The sequence below is a fragment of the Lates calcarifer genome, linkage group LG21 (genome assembly GCF_001640805.2).
Source record: "Lates calcarifer isolate ASB-BC8 linkage group LG21, TLL_Latcal_v3, whole genome shotgun sequence".
Classification (NCBI taxonomy): Eukaryota; Metazoa; Chordata; class Actinopteri; family Centropomidae; genus Lates; species Lates calcarifer.
In genome coordinates this window covers 574,821-594,944 of record NC_066853.1, presented here as the reverse complement: position 1 = coordinate 594,944, position 20,124 = coordinate 574,821, and the positions used below count along the sequence as shown (strand labels likewise).

Here is a 20,124-nt window from a genome sequence, read left to right as displayed (position 1 = left end):
GACTCAGATCTAAAACAGCGGTTTTAATAAATGAACACACTGAAACATCCAACAGCTCCACGTACACACTGCTGGCTGCAGGTCAGCTCCTGGTGGTCATCTTCAGCTCCTGTTGACCTGTGGCTCCAGTAAAGTGAACTCCCTCCTTATGTTCTGATCATTGAACCATGTTAGATTCATGTTGGTGACTGCTCCACCACAGTCCATCTCAGAGCAACACGGCCTGGCCATTGCTGTCACCTCAGGTCTCCTCACACTGTCATGTCTACATCGGTGACATCCAGCTCCAGTCCAACATTCACTTACTCCCAGACCATCAAGGTGACATCTCCTCATTTCTGTGGAAACTTGTATTGTTATGGATGTCTCCTGATGGATCAGATGTTCTATCTTCTGTTGGACTGTGTTTTTTGGTTTCTCCACGTTTTCACTAGAAGTTCAACTCAAGATTTCTCTCTGAGAAGATGGTCACAGCAGTGATGGTGTCATCATCAGTCAAAATGGTGACCACTGAGCTCCTCCTTCATCCTGGGGCAGAGGTAACAGTCTGAGGGCTCAGATCAGGTGAACAGGACTGGTGCTGGACGACATTGTCCATGTTACTAGACAGAACTGACTGAAACAGAAAATCCACAAAAGTTATTCACTTCAAACTTTCTGCAGAATCACTCAGAGAGTTAAACTGGGCGCTCAGGTAATGAGAGCTGTTTAACTCATCTCCCTTTGCTGTTCAGTAAATGTAACTTTATAGAGCAGCGGCGCCCTCTGCTGCCTCCAGTGGTAATTAATCCCGTCATTGCTCTGAGCCAGAGCAGTTAAATGGTTTCATGAACAGAAAACAAAGACTGGAACTCCGACTGCGTAGTCCTACTCACTGAGCTGAAATAATGGCCCAAACAGTAATTTAATAATTATTATATTTCTAACACTTTAAAAAGGCCCATTCTGTATTATGAGTATTTTTACTTTTGATACTTCAAACTGCATTTTGCTCCCATTTCATTTGTACTCTAACTTGAAAATAACTGTGAAAGACAGTGCTCACTGTTGTGAGTTTAGATTTTAGTTTACTCTGGGTGAATAAATCATTTTAAACAGAAGCTGGAGCTGGAGGATTTCTCTGAGCTCAGCTTTAATCTTAAAGCTTAAATGAGTTATAGACATGAACATATGAGCAGGATTCTGTAATGAAGACAAAATATGCTTCAGGAAAGACTGTATGTGCTTTTTTTTCCCCACACCAATATTTCCTTGTAAAATAACTCATTGAGATATTGTGGCCTGGTTTTGTCTCCTGCTGCAATATTAAAGTAGTAAATCAGAGCACATGTTGCCTCGGAGGTTTAAATTAGAAATATGAGGAGACCTTAAACAGGAAGTCACAGCTCTGTGAACACAACAACAGCAGATGTGATGACAGATGGTGACAGGTGATGACAGGTGTCTGTGATACTATGGGCTGTTAAATAACTGCTGGTGTTCAGCAGCCAGGATGTGGAGTTTGTGTTGGGAGGACACTGACACCTAGTGATGGATGGAGGCTGTTTGTCCTGTTTCATGTTGGCTGATAATTCACTGTAGAAAACACAGTCTGTTACACTAGACACTTAGCAGATCTATAGATCTGACTCATTTTTTCTTTTTAAAGTGAAACTGAATTATCATAATATTTTAAGAACTGTTACTGACATTACAACACTTTCATCATTTTCCCAGTGATGGAAAATATTTTGCTTAGTTTCTTGTTTCACATTATAACAACATATTTTTTTCATGCCGTCCTGTTAAAACATCACCAGACAAAATCTATTTATATTTCATTCAAACAAGAAACTTTTGTCTCTCCAACATGAAAAGTAGGTCTGTTAGATTGTAAAGAGAAAGCACTGTCACATGACCTGACCTGACCTTTTATCAAACATCCACTTTATTGACCAGTAATATTTTTATGTCGACCTTCACTTCAAATGGTGTTTAAACATGTACTGAGCAAAACAGACCTATTTCTCTATTTAGCAAAAATATATTTGACACGTCAGTATTATATATGTCAATACTGAAACATTAACAGATATAATTTTTAGTTTCCTTTACAAAACATCTGGAAATGAAATTATATCATCAAAGATAAAAATAATCACATTCATTACTTCCAGCTCTTTATTTAAAGTATGAAGCCATCATATAGTTTAAATCAAGAAAACCCGAACATGTGGGTTACTTGTTGCCTCACAACACAAAGGTCATGGATCTGAATTCTGGGTTTACATTTTCTATACTTCATTCATTTATGGTCAAATAAATAAAACATTTTTTAAAATATAATGTTGATTTAATATCTAAACTGTACAATGTTCACAGTTTTATTATGTTGACTTAGAGATCAGGATTTTGGCTACATGATAATGTTGACTTGAGAATTTTTTATCATTGTCATTTTTAAAGGTATACTACACAGGATTTTCCTAAAGTCAAAAGTCAATCCCCTGTCAATGACAGCACAGGGTGTTAAGGCATGATTCAGCCAGCTTACTTCACTGTCTCTGTGTGGTAGAAAATTAGTGCTCAGTGTTCACCATGCAACATATATTCACACATATACGTATCATTTTTTTATGATCATTATACTCATCCTCATATAATCTTAAATTGTTGTACACTGGGTCTAGTCACATTAGTTTTAGTTTGGACAGCTCTAAACCAGCACAAGGGATTTGTGTGTGCAGAAAGGCCTATGGCCTTGTGTGGAACTCATCAGTCTTGGTTGACAGGTCATTGAGACCTAGTGTGTTAATACAAAGTGCTGTTTACCAGAAATGTTCTCAAATATGAGCCAAAAACTGTTATGCTACTGGCCTTTGGAAAACACCTAACTGTGCCGGGAACTTTGAGCAAGTATCCTGTTGTCCAGATATGAAAACCACATTTGGTAATGATTTGAGCATCAGACCAGGCCACTGGGCATGGATGATACTACAGAGGGATTTAATGGCTATGGGAGGGTTACTCTAAGATAGTTCTACCTTGTTGGTATAATAACTAAAGTTTTAGGACATTGTCCCTCAGTCTAACTTCTCTGCAGAGAAATGACTCCTTGATCTTTTGAATAAATAAAAGGTCTGGTGAAGACCCTCATCCTTTGTTGTTATTGTCTTCGCTCTCTGTTGATGTAACAGCTGTGAAACAGTCAGAAAATAACATCTTATTTCTCTGATTCATTGATTTATTCTTGGTAAGGCTGCTCCCTCTCTTCGTTCACCATCTATCTCATTCGACTGCTGTCATTTGTTGAGCCAGGAGGAGCAACTTAGATTGGTTTACAAATAGCAACTGACAAATCCTTAGTATTAAACTGTTTACCTTCCAATTACTTTTCTTCTTTACTGGAAGAAATGGGCCTGCATGGAACCCTGACATTATACTTGTTAAAAAATATACAAACTCTGATGGTTACTTATGATTAATCCACAGTTTGGACAAAGCGACAACATGTCAGTGTCTTCAGGATGTGTTGTCGTATCTCTGTGGTTCTGATGCCGTAGATGATCGGGTTGAAACAGCTCGGAAAGAACAGATACATGATGCTGAAGAAAACACGAACGGCTGCAGGGAGACCGTTTCGGATCCGATAGGACAGGAAAGCCACAAGTATGATGGTCAGACTGACGCTCATGACCACGATGTGGGTGACACAGGTGTGAAGAGCTTTGACACCTGATTTGCCAGAACTCAGCACAGAGCTGAATATGACGATGTAAGAGGTGGTGATGAAGAGGAAGTCGGCCACAGGGATGAGGAACACTGAGATCAACCCCACCAGACTGTTGATGGCTGTGCTTCCACAGGCCAGCTCCACCAAGGCCATGTGCTCACAGAAACAGTGGTCTATCACGTTTCGGAAGCAAAATGACAACCTTCCTGCCAAAGTCACAACCACCAAGACTATAAAAATGTTTCTGATCACAAGAGGGATCACAAACTTAAGGAATCTTGGTAAAGCCATGCATTCATGGTAGTAGAGTGGTGTGCAGATTGCAAAGTAGCGGTCCAGCGCCATCCATAGCAGCAACGTGGACTGAAAAGCTCCTAATAAGTGAACGAAATACATCTGAACCAGACAGCCACCCAGAGAGATTCCCCTCCAGTCAAACAAGAAGCTCAGCAACATGTTGGGGACGAAGAACAGCGGGAGGCTCAGGTCCACAAATGCCATGCCAGCGATGAGGATGTACATCGGTGAGTGGAGGCTTCTCTGTGAAATGATGATGTACAGCAGCAGGGAGTTGGCGAACAGTGACACAATGAACATAATGGAGAACGGGATGAAGAGGACGGGCCTCAGTGCTCCGAGTCTGTTGAAGCCGTCGAGAATGAAATGTTTGTGTGAGGAGACGTTGTCCCTCAGCAGCTCCATCCTCCCCTCCTCCTACAGCCTCCTGGTTTAGGGTGTTAGTTCAATCAGCCTGAAAACAGAGACATTTTCATCTGTAAAGTCACTCTATTTATCCACAGCTGCAAAATAGATGACTGTAAGGTGTGTTTCATTTGCACAAAATCACTTCAGAAAATGCAGTGATGACCCACAATAAATTTAGGTTTCATTCTTAAAGACAAAATCTGAACCAAACGTTAACATCAGTGCCACCAAAATAAACAGATATTTAACAATACACACCAATTAAGTGCAAGTTATATATGAACCAGAGTAAAATCCTGAACTCACTCAAACTTGGAGGATGAACTGGAGACCACCTTCGAATGTATGACTCAGTAAACATTAAAACACCCCACGATTACTAATATAATTATGAAATAATGTTTCAAGTGAAGGCTCTGTAAAAACAATACCATGACTACTCCACCCACAGATTTCCTGGAACGTCCACATGGTGTCACACTGAGCTGCTGGGTGAGGACTCTTTTCAGCATCAGTCACACGTCAAATGGAACTTTAAGTTGATTGACACTGATGTTCCGGAATGTTCTGTCACACACACACACACAGCTGGAGCGACAGATACACACACAGCTCTCTATCTCTCCTAACAGATTGCTGCTGCTCACACTAACACTGTGAGACTGTGACACAGAGCCAGTGTCACTTTCACTTGTTAAAAAGAGAAAAATATAATAAATAACTAAGTTAAGGCAAAGATATGGTTAGGCATCTAAAACAGCTGACTGAGGTTCAAGAAAGAGGAGTGATGCATCACCCACATGAAAATCTGATTCGTGTCCATCCACCCCATTACGTACAGGAAACACTACATTTACAAGATGCAGATTATATCAATAAGGTAAAAGTCAGGAACCTTGAGCTGTTATTTCAGTGTGTATTTAATCAGATTAGTTTCAGATCAGAGCTACAGGTTGTTAACCTTCATCTTCATGAGTTTAGTCACATACAAATGTTGAAAAGCTGAACCTAAGAATGTTATGAGAAAAGATTCGGCAGGTTTAGGAAACAGCAAAAAATCCCCCATTCATCAGGGTGATGGAGGGTCTTACACGAACATGCAGATGTGCATTTACCAGGACATACAGAAACTCTGAAAAGGCTCAACATCAAATATTAGTCAGAGGAAAAAACAACATGTCAGCATCAAGAATTATTACAGCAAACAAACCTGACAAAGAGCAGATGAGGCTCATCTGCAACATACAAGCAAGAATCAAGATACTGTATATCACAATGATATAACTTTGGAAAATAATCTGCAGAGTTAAACATGAAGAGCTGCTGATGGTTTAGCTCTGTAGAAAAGAAATCAGCAGGTTTTACTTGTTGGGAGGTTGTCCCTAAACATGTTCTGACTCTCCTCCATCTGTCCCTCTGTCATTGCTGAACCACTGAGTCAGAACTTTAATATTTTTAATCTGATGCTGCCATTGGCTGCAACAACAAAGTCCAACACCTCTTCACCCTGTTGATGACTGAAAGTCCCAGTGAGCAGCAGCATCACATGAAAACAAACAGGAAACAGACACTAATCTACTAGAACTAGAGTTAAAAAGTGCTCCATGGTCAGACGAAGGTAAAAACTGTGTGTATGGGTTTGTAATTTTGTTCCTACAAAAGAATTCAAGACATAAACTGTCTAATTCAATCCTTCAAGTAATTCATTTCTACCTTTAAATTAGTATCATGAGATGACTAGGGCTGTAGGACCTAGGGATGGGGATCGAGACCCGGTTCTGTGCGAATCCAGTGCTAAATTTCTCAAAACTTTAAAGTCACTAAGCTCTGAGCTTCTCAATACTGCTATCAAGACTAACAAATTAAAATCAAATCACTGATGCACAAATAGACCTACTGGCTACACAACTGTCCAATAAAGCTTTTGAATTCAGTTCTTGCAGCTATCACATCCTTGTTATCACTTCGTTTCTCATTTTGGTTGCTTGTTGCTTATTTACAATGGCTGAACGTGCAAAGTGCAAACAAAATGCAATATATGTTCTAAGCTGATTTCTTGCAGGGGGGAGTGCATAACATCTATGCTAACTACTGATAGTGGTGTTGATAAAGATGCAAATCTTTAGGCAGTCTCAAAAATGGTAATACCAATATCAGTACCTGATCATTTCAATACCAGGATATAGCAACATAGTGTCCTTGCTCTCGTTGCCTACCCTCTTCTGGTTTTTGGGGTACAATAGTGATGTTTTTTTTTTTTATTTGAAGCTTTGCCTTTATTTGATAGTGACAGATACAGATAGGACAGAGAAAGAGAGGGGGAGGGATGAAAGGCATAGACCCCAAGCCAAAATCAGATCAGGAAAGTTGTGGTTATATGTATGTGATAACCATGAGCCAACCCAATAATTGTAGAGCTGAGGGAGGGAAAGATCAGCAGAGCAGGTGGTTGGTTCATCCTGGTAGCAGCATAAGCACCAGCAGGGCTCTCTGGGAGGAGGAGCACACTGCAACTTCCCATAAGCGGCCTGACAGAAGAGATTTTGGTCTTCCAGATAATAATGAGTTTTTGTAGGACTTCAGTAACCCCCGCTCCCCAAAGTGGTGGCTGCAGGCATCTATGGCGCCACACTGGGATTAGATGAGTGACTGTGCTGGAGCAGACAGACAGAACCTCAGCACATCAACTTCATTCAAGTTCAGGCTGTGTACAATGTGATACCAAGTTCACCCAACTTGAAGTATGGCAAAAAGTCCCCTATTCTCTGGTCAAGGACCCTTGGAGCACATCCTGGACCTGCTGTTATTGGGACAAACCTGCTGTCACTGACACCAGGACGAGGTGCTGAAGGCAGTGGTATACCACATTGCATCAACAATCAACAGCAGCAACCTACAAAGGATTGACAGTTCAGTGGCCTCAGGTCTACTCATAAAAGTGACTGGTACTATGGACTTTGGCAGACAGCTCATGCTGCCTGGCACCAGCACAACAACATCACTGGGGTCTGATGTGGTTCTGCTGTGACAGGCTTCACATCAGGTGCTTATGGTTGAACTGGCTGTACCACAGGAAGATCAAATCAAGGAGGCCCACAAGGAATATCAGGAGCTAGCACAGAAGGTGCAGAGGCAGAGAAGGAAAGATTTCTGATTACCAGTAGAAGTGGGATGTACTTTTTATTCTTGTCCTGGTTTAAATGGGGCTTTTTTTTTTTTTATAGAATTGAGATATATGATGTAAAATATTTTGTAATAATCTCTTAAGAATGGGGCACCGTTTGGACAGAATGACAACATGTCAGTGTCTTCAGGATGTGTTGTCGTATCTCTGTGGTTCTGATGCCGTAGATGATCGGGTTGAAACAGCTCGGAAAGAACAGATACATGATGCTGAAGAAAACACGAACGGCTGCAGGGAGACCGTTTCGGATCCGATAGGACAGGAAAGCCACAAGTATGATGGTCAGACTGACGCTCATGACCACGATGTGGGTGACACAGGTGTGAAGAGCTTTGACACCTGATTTGCCAGAACTCAGCACAGAGCTGAATATGACGATGTAAGAGGTGGTGATGAAGAGGAAGTCGGCCACAGGGATGAGGAACACAGTCAACAACCCCACCAGGCTGTTGATGGCTGTGCTTCCACAGGCCAGCTCCACCAAGGCCATGTGCTCACAGAAACAGTGGTTTATCATGTTCCCAGTGCAGAATGACAGCCTCCCTGCCAGTGTCACTACCAGTGTGATCATGAGGACATTTCTGATGAGAAGAGGGATCACAAACTTAAGGAATCTTGGCAAAGCCATGCATTCATGGTAGTAGAGTGGTGTGCAGATGGCAAAGTAGCGGTCCAGCGCCATCCACAACAGCAGAGTAGACTGACAAGTTCCTAAGAAGTGAACGAAATACATCTGAACCAGACAGCCACCCAGAGAGATTCCCCTCCACTCAAACAAGAAGCTCAGCAACATGTTGGGGACAAAGAACAGCGGGAGGCTCAGGTCCACAAATGCCATGCCAGCGATGAGGATGTACATCGGTGAGTGGAGGCTTCTCTGTGAAATGATGATGTACAGCAGCAGGGAGTTGGCGAACAGTGACACAATGAACATAATGGAGAACGGGACGAAGAGGACGGGCCTCAGTGCTCCGAGTTCATTGAAGCCGTCAAGAATGAAATGTTTGTGTGAGGAGACGTTGTCCCTCCGCAGCTCCATCCTCCCCTCCTCCTACAGCCTCCTGGTTCAGGGTGTTAGTTCAATCAGCCTGAAAACAAACATTTTTAAAAGTTCACTCACTTCTTCAAAGACACAATCTGTAACACAAATATAAACCAAACACACAGAGAGTCCGTCAGACTGAGCTGCTGGGTGAGGACTCTTTTCAGCATCAGTCACACGTCAAATGGAACTTTAAGTTGATTGACACTGATGTTCCGGAATGTTCTGTCACACATCACACACACACACACACACACACAGCTGGAGCCACAGATACACACACAGCTCTCTATCTCCTAACAGACTGTTGTTCATCCTGCTGCTGGAGGAGTTTGTTGATTTTCATGACAACTGCTCATCCAAAAACTCCACGGTCGACGCCACACTATAGCACCCAACCTGAAGTCGATCTGATGAGCAGTTGTTGAGAAAAAGACAGATTGTGCATGATATTTTTCAGGAGTATACTTTTATCTGACAGCTGTGGTCAATAATTATATTGCATGTTCTGGTTTTACACACAAAGTATATAATTATCTTATAAAATCTATTTCCATTTGATTGATCAATCAACGCAACAGTATATTAATATGAAATCAATACACTTCAACCAGCTCAACATTAAAATGCTGCTTACATGTTAATTTATTGATAATGATAATCAAAAGAAATGCATATATATGAACAGTTAAGCATATTTTGCTGATGATACGGTCTATATTCAAACTGCACCTTGACACCTGTTGAATAATTCAGTTATTATTGATGCTGTTAGTCTGTTTACATCTTTAGTGTTAGGAAACACTGCAGCAACACAGGACAGAACAAGTCTTTTCCTCTTAAGTTTAGGAAGTCATACAAAAAAGTCCTCTCATCATCTAATCGTATTACACTCACTACATGTCACACACTTTATTTACTTACATTATCATAGTGTACCATGTAGTTTCTCCATATTGCAACTGTATTACAGGTGCAGCTGCTGGACACAGAGGCATTGAATTGTTACTGACATCTAAAATCCAGCTCTTTAAACCCAGTGTTACCTGTTTTTTAAACATGAAGACAAAATGCCAAATCACCAAAACTGACTGGAACTCTGAACAGACAAGTAAACACCTGTTAGGTCTGTAGGCAGCTCAGATTAGACCCCCCATCTAATATTATTATTCCATTATTTTGCCACTTGCCACTGTTTTTTCAAACCTGTCTCTTAATATGACTTTGTTCCAAACATTCTGCAATGTTTTATCAAAGGTCACCTTTAGTTGATTTAGTTACTGTGAATTTCAAATGACATCAGTAAAAACAGGAGTAACAAAGGAACAGATGCTGTGGTGACTCCACAGTCGACACCACACTAGTACACCCAACCTGAAGTCGATCAGATGAGAATGATGATTGAGAATCATATCTACCAGAAAAAACATGCATTAACATTTATCAGTATATTTTCCTGCTGCCTGAATGGAACTTTGAATATTTGTCAGAAGGAAAAAAACAGGACAACAACATGGTAAACAAACCTCACAAAGAGCAGAAGTAGCTCATGTCTCCTCTGGGTGTTTGGTTTCACATCGAACAGATGACTGAAAATATGAAATGAATTAAAAGATTCGGCCAGGATGTGTTTTATAAATCACAGCCAATATAAAAAATGAGTGAAAAATGCAGATCACTGCACCAGAATTGAGATAGATGATAATGACTGAAAACAAGGTGAAATAATCTGCCCCCAACACCTGACTGAAAATCAGATTTCAGGTCACAACATCCTGATCAGCTCTGTAGAGAAGAGGTTTTACTTGTTTTGGGTGCAAGGGTGTTGATACCTAAACAGGCCCAGTCTGCAGAGTGATGATATCAGCTGCTGACTCTTCTCCATCTGTGCCCACTAAACCACTGACTCTGCATCTTAATACCCTCTGTCTGATGCTGTCATTGGCTGCAGAGACAACGTCAGAGTGAATCTCCCACAAAGCAACAGTACCATCCAATCATAATTGTAATAGAATTGGATCTGAATGACTAAACAGTAAAACTTTTGCTAGTTTGTATGAACAGGTTTATAATTTGTTCCTTCAAACTGACAATTAATTCCCTAAATTTACTCAATTCCTCTCAGAGGCTACAGAGGAATTTTTCTTTTCCCTTTTAAATTAAAGCAGTTGCTTGGCCTCCTGGAAATCCTTCCACATGCAAGTTTGTGCTTCAGTGACTATGGAAGCTGCAGCCCCTCCAGCCTGCTATACCATTCTGCTCCTCCACACAGTTAGCTTTTTAGCCTCCTTTATTGCTAGCATCCTCCAGCTCGTTCTCAGGTTACCACCACAAAAGGCACCAACAACCTTAACTACAGGCAGCCACCTTTACAATGGAAGCTTTAAACATAACCCACTGATTCCCCACTCCAACCAGGCACCCCTCACCCAAGGCAACTCCTGAAACATTTATTTCTTAAGTATGGGGCACCGTTTGGACAAAGCGACAACATGTCAGTGTCTTCAGGATGTGTTGTCGTATCTCTGTGGTTCTGATGCCGTAGATGATCGGGTTGAAACAGCTTGGAAACAGGGGGTACATGGTGCTGAAGAAAACCAGAATGGCGACAGGAAGACCATTTCTGATCCGATAGGACAGGAAAGCAATAAGTGCTACAGTCAGACTAACACTGATGACCACGATGTGAGTGACACAGGTGTGAAGAGCTTTGACTCCTGAAATTCCAGAACTCAGCACAGAGCTGAATATGACGATGTAAGAGGTGGTGATGAAGAGGAAGTCGGCCACAGGGATGAGGAACACTGAGATCAACCCCACCAGGCTGTTGATGGCTGTGCTTCCACAGGCCAGCTCCACCAAGGCCATGTGCTCACAGAAACAGTGGTTTATCACATTTCCTAAGCAAAATGACAACCTTCCTGCCAAAGTCACAACCACCAAGACTATAAAAATGTTTCTGATCACAAGAGGGATCACAAACTTGAGGAATCTTGGTAAAGCCATGCGTTCATGGTAGTAGAGTGGTGTGCAGATTGCAAAATAGCGGTCCAGTGCCATCCATACCAGTAATGTGGACTGAAAAGATCCTACAAAGTGAATGAGGAACATCTGAACCAGACAGCCAGTCAGCGAGATTCCCCTCCAGTCAAACAAGAAGCTCAGCAACATGTTGGGGACAAAGACCAGTGGGATGCTCAGGTCTACAAATGCCATGCCGGCAATGAGAATGTACATCGGTGAGTGGAGGCTTCTCTGTGAAATGATGATGTATATCAGCAGGGAGTTGGCCGACAGCAAAATAACGAACATGATGGAGAATGGGATGAAGAGGACGGGCCTCAGTGCTCCGAGTTCATTGAAGCCATTGAGGATAAAGTGTTTGTGTGAGGAGACGTTGTCCATCCTCCCTTCCTCCTAAAACCTCCAGGTCCAAGGTTTTAGTACAGTCAGCCTGAAAACATAGAGACACAATGATTAGTTCTTGTAAGATGTCTTGTAGTCTGAAAAAATAACTTTAGAAATTATTGTATTGTAAAGAGTAGAGCAGCCCACCATCTCAATTCAAACCAAAGGTTTGGAGCCTTCTGTCATTTTCATTTATAAAGCTCCATATTAGAAATATCACAAGCAGTCCTTTACAATCTGTACATAATATACTCCTCTTTTTAAAAATCATATATGATATATTTTTAAAATAATATATAATATGTACTTGATCTTATATTTTTAGACAGTAGACATAGATCATAGATTTTGAATATGGATTATATATTTAATATGGTTAAATATATATGTGTAATGAGAAACTGTTTCTGAGAAAGTTTTACATTTGTAATGTAATAATCCAGTGTGAAAACAGTATGATCTGCTGACAGTCATATGATGATATTTCATGTATAATCCAATGTCTGCAAATGTAACTGAATATATATATATACGTATATATGTGTGTGTGTTTGTGTATGTGTGTACTTTTTTTGTTAGTTTATAAAGCTGTGTTCATCACTTCCAAAATAATCTTCTTACTATCTGTTACTGAGTCCTAAAGACTTATTTCAAATAAAGTTGAAAACAGTCACAGTAATGAGATGAAATCAATCAATCAAACAGAGATGAGTGTATTTCAGTCATTTTCAGGGTCGTTTTTTATTGATGGCTGAACAAGTGCATTGATTTGCCTCATTTTTGTTTAAGATCCTGTCACTCATTTTCAAAACATACCAAGGTCTGTGATGATTTTTAAACTTGCAAGAAAACAAGATTTTTAGGCCCACGGTGTTGTGGTTGGTACTGAAAGAGATTTTGTCCTTGGAGATGTTTTGCCTTTAAATCATAGATTGTATATGTATATTTCTTGTGGTGATACCTGTCAAGATTCTAAATATATTCTGGATACATTCAGGAGAAAACCCAACACGTCTACTGTGATAACATGAGACCCAAACTCCTAATGATTCGTGATGTTTCCTGATCCTGTGGTTTTGAGGCCATTTGATAAAAGGGAGAGTTTTGCCTTCTCTGAACTGAGGGTTTAAAGATACAGTTGGTTGAATGTTGTAGACTGTAAAGGCCTCTGTGGAAAATTTGTGATGTTCAGCTACATAAATAAAACTGAGCTGATAATAGATGTGTTGAGAAACCATTGCTATGAGACATACTGCCACATTTACTATATTTTCTTAATGTTTAACAGTAAGCTTGTCTTCTGGCTTCAAGAGAAATCTGAAAAGGCTTGACAGAAAATCTGCAGTGGAAAAAGTATCACATCAACACAATGAAACATCTTTGGGAAAAAACTCACAAACAAACCTCACAAAGAGCAGAGGTGGCTCAACTCTCATCAGGGTGTTTGGTTTCACACTGTAAAGATAAAGAAATAAAGAAATCAAACAAATTATTCCAGCCAACAAGAGAGAGAATTTAACTTGTTTTCTAGAAATATCACAGATCAAATCGCTACAATCAAGACATATGACAATAAAGAAAATGTCTGAAATAATTTCCCCACACTGTCTGACTGTTGCACTGGTCTGAGGAAAATCAGGTTGAAGAGTTAAACACGAAGAGCTGCTGACAGTTCAGCTCTGTAGAAATCAGCAGTTTTACTTGTTGGTGTTTGGGAGTTCATCTCTAAATGTGTTCCAGGACTACAGGTCGATGATATCAGCTGATGTCCTTGCTGAAACAGTTGACTCAGCACTTTAATATTCTCTGTCTGATGTTCTTATTGGCTACAGAGACAAACTCCAATACCTCGTCACACTGTTGGTGTGACGGACTGAAAATCCCAGCGAGCAATGACTCACAATGAGACCTAAGACCATTGTTTTGGATTGACAACAAAAGTTTTCATAAACTTTAGTCTGGGAGTGAACAAAATATCAAATCATGGAGGGGCCTTTAGGTTACAGACATGCCAGTGGGGTTACTAATCAGCAGTGGACTGTCCTGGGAGTTACAGTCAGCTGATGGAACAGAACGTTTTATTTGTTCAGTCAAAATCATTACTTTTAAGTCAAATGTATGAGAATTTACATTTTTGACTAATAAAATCAAAAGGCATCCTAATCAGGTGATTGAACCACCACAGTGGATTTATTTCCCTGAGAGCCTGAATACCTCTTTTGCACCTCTGATTGAATGTCACCTATGGAGTCTTACCACTGCAGAGCTTTTAACTACATCAGGGACTTCTGTCAGATGAATGAGTCAAGCTTTCCCTAAGTCCTCCAATCCTGCCTCCTCCACAAAGGATGCGTGGCTTGTGTTTAGAAGGTCCTTAAAATGTCACTTCCAATAACGCACCATAACCTAACTAGAGTGAAGCAGACTCTAGTTAAGGCAAACCAAAAGTCCTTCTCTTTGCTTTGGCAGTGGTGAGGGAAGTCTTCAGGCTGAAGAAGAAGACCATTTGGGTTTGGTTGGCTGACAGTTCTCCTGAAGCAGTGGACAGAAACTGGGAGAACAGAAGTCCTGCAGCTTTGCAGTGCTGTAAGTATCTGAAGTATCCCCAATCCTGTCCAGAACCTATCACCCTGGGTAGCTCCCAAAAAGGAGAGACAAGGGAACCTGCAGTATCTCATAATTTTGACTCAGTATATCATAATTTATAAATAAAATGATCATTTTTACTTTTGTCACTAACATTTGATGTACTTTTAGATTTTTATTCACCTCCTAAGAGTGGGGCACAGTTTGAACAAAGTGACAGCGTGACAGTGTCTTCAGGATGTGCTGTCGGATCTCTTTGGTTCTAATCCCATAGATGATTGGGTTGAAACAGCCTGGGAACAATGACTTCATGATGGTGAGGAAAACCTGAATAGATGCAGGGAGATAATTTCTGATCCGATAAGACAGGGAAGTGATAAGTACAATGGTCAGGCTGGTGCTGACAATAACAAGGTGGGTGACACAGGTATGAAGAGCTTTGACACCTGAAGTTCTTGACCTCAACATGGAGCTGAATATGATGATGTAAGAGGTGGTGATGATTAAGAAATCAACCACAATGACGAGAAACAAAAACATCAACCCCACCAGACTGTTGATGGCTGTGCTTCCACAGGCCAGCTCCACCAAGGCCATGTGCTCACAGAAACAGTTGTTTATCATGTTTCTGAGACAAAATGACAACTTTCCTGCCAAAGCCCCAACCAACAAGACTATGAACACATTTCTGATCACAAGAGGGATCACAAACTTGAGGAATCTTGGTAAAGCCATGCGTTCATGGTAGTATAATGGCTGGCAGATGGCAAAGTAGCGGTCCAACGCCATCCATACCAGCAATGTGGACTGAAAAGATCCTGCTAAGTGAATGAAGTTCATCTGAACCAGACAGCCAATCAGAGAGATTTCCCTCCAGTCAAACAAGAAGCTCAGCAACATATTGGGGACGATGAACACCGGGAGGCTCAGGTCCACAAATGCCATGCCGGCGATGAGGATGTACATCGGTGAGTGGAGGCTTCTCTGTGAAATGATGATGTATATCAGCAGGGAGTTGGCGAACAGTGACACAATGAACATGATGGAGAATGGGATGAAGAGGACAGGCCTCAGTGCTCCGAGTTCACTGAAGCCATTGAGGATAAAGTGTTTGTGTGAGGAGACGTTGTCCATCCTCCCTTCCTCCTAAAACCTCCAGGTCCAAGGTTTTAGTTTAGTCAGCCTGAAAACAGAGACACAATGATTAGTTCTTGTAAGATGCCCTGTAGCCTAACAAAATAAAACTGTCACTCTCTAAGCAATTCCAGCCAAAAACTAAATCTAAACCATTAACTCAGATTATTTCTATATAGCTCGATGTCAGAAATATTTGCAAATTTGCATCATAGGCCTTTACAATTTGAAAAACATAAAAGAATCAGTACATGAAAATATCTAACAGATGTCATGTTAAGAGCGGGGACATCTAAACCATAGATTTGTAATATTGAGAATCACAATGACAAAAATGAATAAAGAATCAATAAATGTTAAATATATAGTATGGGCAATGAGTTAAACTGTTTCTGATAAAGTGCAGTTTTACATCAGCAGTGTTTGACAATCCAGAGTGAAAACAGTATAATCTGCTGACAATGATAATTTTAATGTATAATCAATTTGCAATTATATGTAAATATAGCTGTAACATGCTGGCAGACAAATAGCTGATTAACCTTTTTTAATGGGTTGAAATCAGTCCTGTTGTTAACAGAGATGTGTGTATTTCAATCATTGTGGTTGGTTTCATTGGTGAAGAAGCGCAGTAAATTTCCTCATGATAGTCACAGAGCCTGTCACTCATTTCCACAATATACCACAATCTGTGATGATTTTTTAATTCAACCATGAAACATGTGCAGTGTACAGCTACTGAAAAACTGTAACAGACCAGTTTTAGATTCTACTTCCACCTGATATTCCTCAAACCTTCATTCCTCAACATCCTCACAGCTCAGCTGTCTTTGTCATGACTTCAGGTTTTCTAAACGTTTTGCAGGTTTTGTTAGGCCCAAAGGTCGGCTGAAACAAGTAGCTTCCTACTGTACCAAACTCCCTGGTATTAACTATAGTTCTGTATTCTGACTGACAGAAATAAGGAGCAGTCAACACAACAACATCAGTAGGAAGAATATCAGCAGCATGAGGACAACAGACTGTGGTGACATCTGCCAAGATTCTGGACATGTTCTGGATAGATTCAGCAAAACCCAACACATCTGCTATGATAACATAAGACCCAAACTCCTAATGATTATCTTGTCTCTTTAGGCCTACCAGTGTCTTTTAGGAATGTCGACATTTTCTTAACTTTTAAAAGCATTTCTATTTATTCAGTAACTTTGAAATAAATCAACCAGTGTCTAATGATCATGGTAATATTTCCTTAAAATATAAACATATTTTTCTTTAATATTAGAGAAGAAAAGTTAAATTGTTTGACTTGTTTATTTAGTAATTTTGAAATGAATTATCAGCATCAACACAATGAAACATCTTTGGAAAAAAATCTCCCAAACAAACCTCACAAAGAGCAGAGGTGGCTCATCTCTCCCCAAGGTGTTTGTGTCACAATGAAGAGAGAACTGAAAACAAACTGAAAAGATACTGAAATCAATAAAATGATTCAGGCAGTGGGATGAGATTTAACTTGTTTTCTAGAAGTGTCACAGATCAAATCATGGAGTCAAGATATATGACAACAGTGTCCAAAATAATCTCCCCACACTGACTAATTGTTAAACTTGTCTGAAGAAAATCAGATTACAGGATTCAAACATTAAAAGTTAAACATGTAGAAAATAAATCAGCAGGTTTTACTTGTTGTTGGTGTTTGGGAGTTTGTCTCTAAACGTGTCCCAGGTCTGCAGGTTGATGATATTAGCTGATGTCCTTGCTGAAACAGTTGACTCAGCACTTTAATATTCTCTGTCTGATATTCTTATTGGCTGCAAAACAAGTCACACGGTCAGCAAGCAATGACTCACAACGAGACCTATCACTTTGGATTGACAACCAAAGTTTTCACAAAATTTTGTCTGGGACTGAACTTTAGGTTACAGAGATGCCCATGGTTTTAGTAATCAGCAGTGGACTGTCCTGGGAGTTACAATGAGTTGACTCAACCGAGATTTTTATTTGCTATATTTGCGGGACTAATAAACTGTAGCAGACACTGGGCCTTGCATCAGTCACAGGCTATTAAAAATTCATAGTGGGAATTGTATAATAGACTGATGCTGAACACCAGTGACAGCATTAACTTGGGCAAAATTAGGAGTCACAATTATGATCAGAACACTCATAAATGGGACAGGAAACAGAGACAACAGGAGTCTCCTCTGACTTAAGCTATTAGCACATAAAGGAGATGTATGCTCTGCTCAAAGGTTAAATGGCCAGCTCAAATGGACAAGAGACCAATGTAGTAATATACAATCAAAATTAACAGAATGAAAATGAACTCATTCTAAAGAACAAAAATCCATCTCCATTGGATATTTGACTGTTATTTCCAGAAAAGTAACATGGGAAGGACTATGCTGACCAACGGAGACTGAACTCTTAGAAACCTATTTATCGAAAGTAGCTTGCATCCATATCTACACGATGTCATCATTCCTGCTCTGACCTTTGACCATAAATACCACAGAGAACTGCTTGTATCAGAAGCTAGCTAAATTAATGAAAATGTGAAGAAAGAAGGCTATAAAGGTTACAGTGACTTGTAGAAATGGAAGAATCACTTCCTTGGAGTAATAAGGAAACTGGATGCTTATTGGCATTTTAGGATGACGGAGCTGTCCAAGCAAAACCTACAATTCTTACAGAAGACAGTCAATTAACAAAGACATATATATATATATATATATATATATATGTGTGTGTGTGTGTGTGTGTGTGTGTGTGTGTGTGTAACCTTCATAACCATATAGTTCACAAAAGCCTCATTGAGGCAAAGCGAAAGTCTTTCTCTTTGGTCTGGTGACTGTCAAGGCTGCTGTCTTGGCCTGTTGGACACTGGGTCCTGCTTCAGGAGACCCTCAGCAGTCCAGGCCCAAAAAAATTACCAGGTCTGTCTGGCAGCCTTGCCCACCACCTGATCCACCTCAACATCAGGTAGTGATTGGTTGAAAGCATACCATATCCAGGACATGGCTGCAGATGTAACCATGATCAATTTTATGATCAACCTCAGGCTAAAAATTGATCATGATCAATCAATCAAACGTTTTGTGCCTACCACATGAATCCAGTGATAAAACACCACTACCTACCTATAGTATCTAATAATTTTGACATACCATGAATATTATATGTCATCACTAGCTTTTCATGTATTTTCCATATAACAGAAATATTTCACATTATAGATTTTAATTCACTTCCTAAGAGTGGGGCACAGTTTGAACAAAGTGACAGCGTGACAGTGTCTTCAGGATGTGCTGTCGGATCTCTTTGGTTCTAATCCCATAGATGATTGGATTGAAACAACTTGGGAACAGGGAGTACATGGTGCTGAAGAAAACCCGAATGGATGCAGGGAGATCATTTCTGATCCGATAAGACAGGAAAGTGATGAGTGTGATAGTCAAGCTGACGCTAATGACCACAAGGTGGGTGACACAGGTATGAAGAGCTTTGACACCTGAAATACCTGACCTCAACATGGAGCTGAATATGATGATATAAGAGATGATGATAATTAAAAAATCAACCACAAAGACGAGGAACACTGAGATCAACCCCACCAGATTGTTGATGATGGTGCTTCCACAGGCCAGCTCCACCAAGGCCATGTGCTCACAGAAACAGTTGTTTATCACGTTTCTGGAGCAAAATGACAACCTTCCTGCCAAAGCCCCAACCAACAAGACTATGAACACATTTCTGATCACAAGAGGGATCACAAACTTGAGGAATTTACGTATTGACATGCATTCATAATAGTAAAGTGGTGTACAGATTGCAAAGTAGCGGTCCAACGCCATCCATACCAGCAATGTGGATGGAAAAGTTCCAACTAAGTGAATGAAGTTCATCTGAACCAGACAGCCAATCAGAGAGATTCCCCTCCAGTCAAACAAGAAGCTCAGCAACATGTTGGGGATGCAAACCAGTGGGAAGCTGAGGTCTACAAATGCCATGCCAGCGATGAGGATGTACATCGGTGAGTGGAGGCTTCTCTGTGAAATGACAACGTACAGCAGCAGGGAGTTGGCTGACAGTGATGCAGAGTACATGATGGAGAATGGGATGAAGAGGACAGGCCTCAGTGCACCGAGTTCACTGAAGCCATTGAGGATAAAGTGTTTGTGTGAGGAGACGTTGTCCATCCTCCCTTCCTCCTAAAACCTCCAGGTCCAAGGTTTTAGTTCAGTCAGCCTGAAAACAGAGACACAATGATTAGTTCTTGTAAGATGCCCTGTAGCCTAACAAAATAAAACTGTCACTGTCTAAGCAATTCCAGCCAAAAACTAAATCTAA

At 40.5% G+C, this 20,124-nt stretch overlaps 6 protein-coding genes across 6 annotated transcripts in view; all 6 read right to left on the bottom strand.

Annotated features, from left to right (window-relative positions):
* The window catches only part of or55e1 (odorant receptor, family 55, subfamily E, member 1), a 134,693-nt gene that overhangs the window by 4,024 nt on the left and 110,545 nt on the right, over positions 1-20,124 (bottom strand).
* On the bottom strand, positions 3,335-4,478 carry LOC108902870 (olfactory receptor 52K1-like). Its single transcript, XM_018704880.2, has one exon. The coding sequence runs from the start codon at positions 4,412-4,414 to the stop codon at positions 3,461-3,463; it is 954 nt and encodes a 317-aa protein (XP_018560396.1). The 5' UTR covers positions 4,415-4,478; the 3' UTR covers positions 3,335-3,460.
* Positions 7,681-8,772, bottom strand: LOC108902833 (olfactory receptor 52K1-like). Its single transcript, XM_018704847.2, has one exon. It carries the CDS (start codon positions 8,638-8,640, stop codon positions 7,681-7,683), a length of 960 nt encoding a protein of 319 aa, XP_018560363.2. The 5' UTR covers positions 8,641-8,772.
* Positions 11,101-12,048, bottom strand: LOC108902872 (olfactory receptor 52N2-like). The gene has a single exon (XM_018704881.2). The coding sequence runs from the start codon at positions 12,046-12,048 to the stop codon at positions 11,101-11,103; it is 948 nt and encodes a 315-aa protein (XP_018560397.1).
* LOC108902834 (olfactory receptor 52K1-like) lies at positions 14,824-15,794 on the bottom strand. The gene has a single exon (XM_018704849.2). The coding sequence runs from the start codon at positions 15,769-15,771 to the stop codon at positions 14,824-14,826; it is 948 nt and encodes a 315-aa protein (XP_018560365.1). The 5' UTR covers positions 15,772-15,794.
* On the bottom strand, positions 19,018-19,996 carry LOC108902875 (olfactory receptor 52K1-like). Its single transcript, XM_018704885.2, has one exon. The coding sequence runs from the start codon at positions 19,971-19,973 to the stop codon at positions 19,026-19,028; it is 948 nt and encodes a 315-aa protein (XP_018560401.1). The 5' UTR covers positions 19,974-19,996; the 3' UTR covers positions 19,018-19,025.

Bases quoted from the DNA above. Each gene is read 5' to 3' on its own strand.
- LOC108902870 (XM_018704880.2), bottom strand. From the start codon at position 4,414: ATGGAGCTGCTGAGGGACAACGTCTCCTCACACAAACATTTCATTCTC.
- LOC108902872 (XM_018704881.2), bottom strand. From the start codon at position 12,048: ATGGACAACGTCTCCTCACACAAACACTTTATCCTCAATGGCTTCAAT.
- LOC108902875 (XM_018704885.2), bottom strand. From the start codon at position 19,973: ATGGACAACGTCTCCTCACACAAACACTTTATCCTCAATGGCTTCAGT.
- LOC108902833 (XM_018704847.2), bottom strand. From the start codon at position 8,640: ATGGAGCTGCGGAGGGACAACGTCTCCTCACACAAACATTTCATTCTT.
- LOC108902834 (XM_018704849.2), bottom strand. From the start codon at position 15,771: ATGGACAACGTCTCCTCACACAAACACTTTATCCTCAATGGCTTCAGT.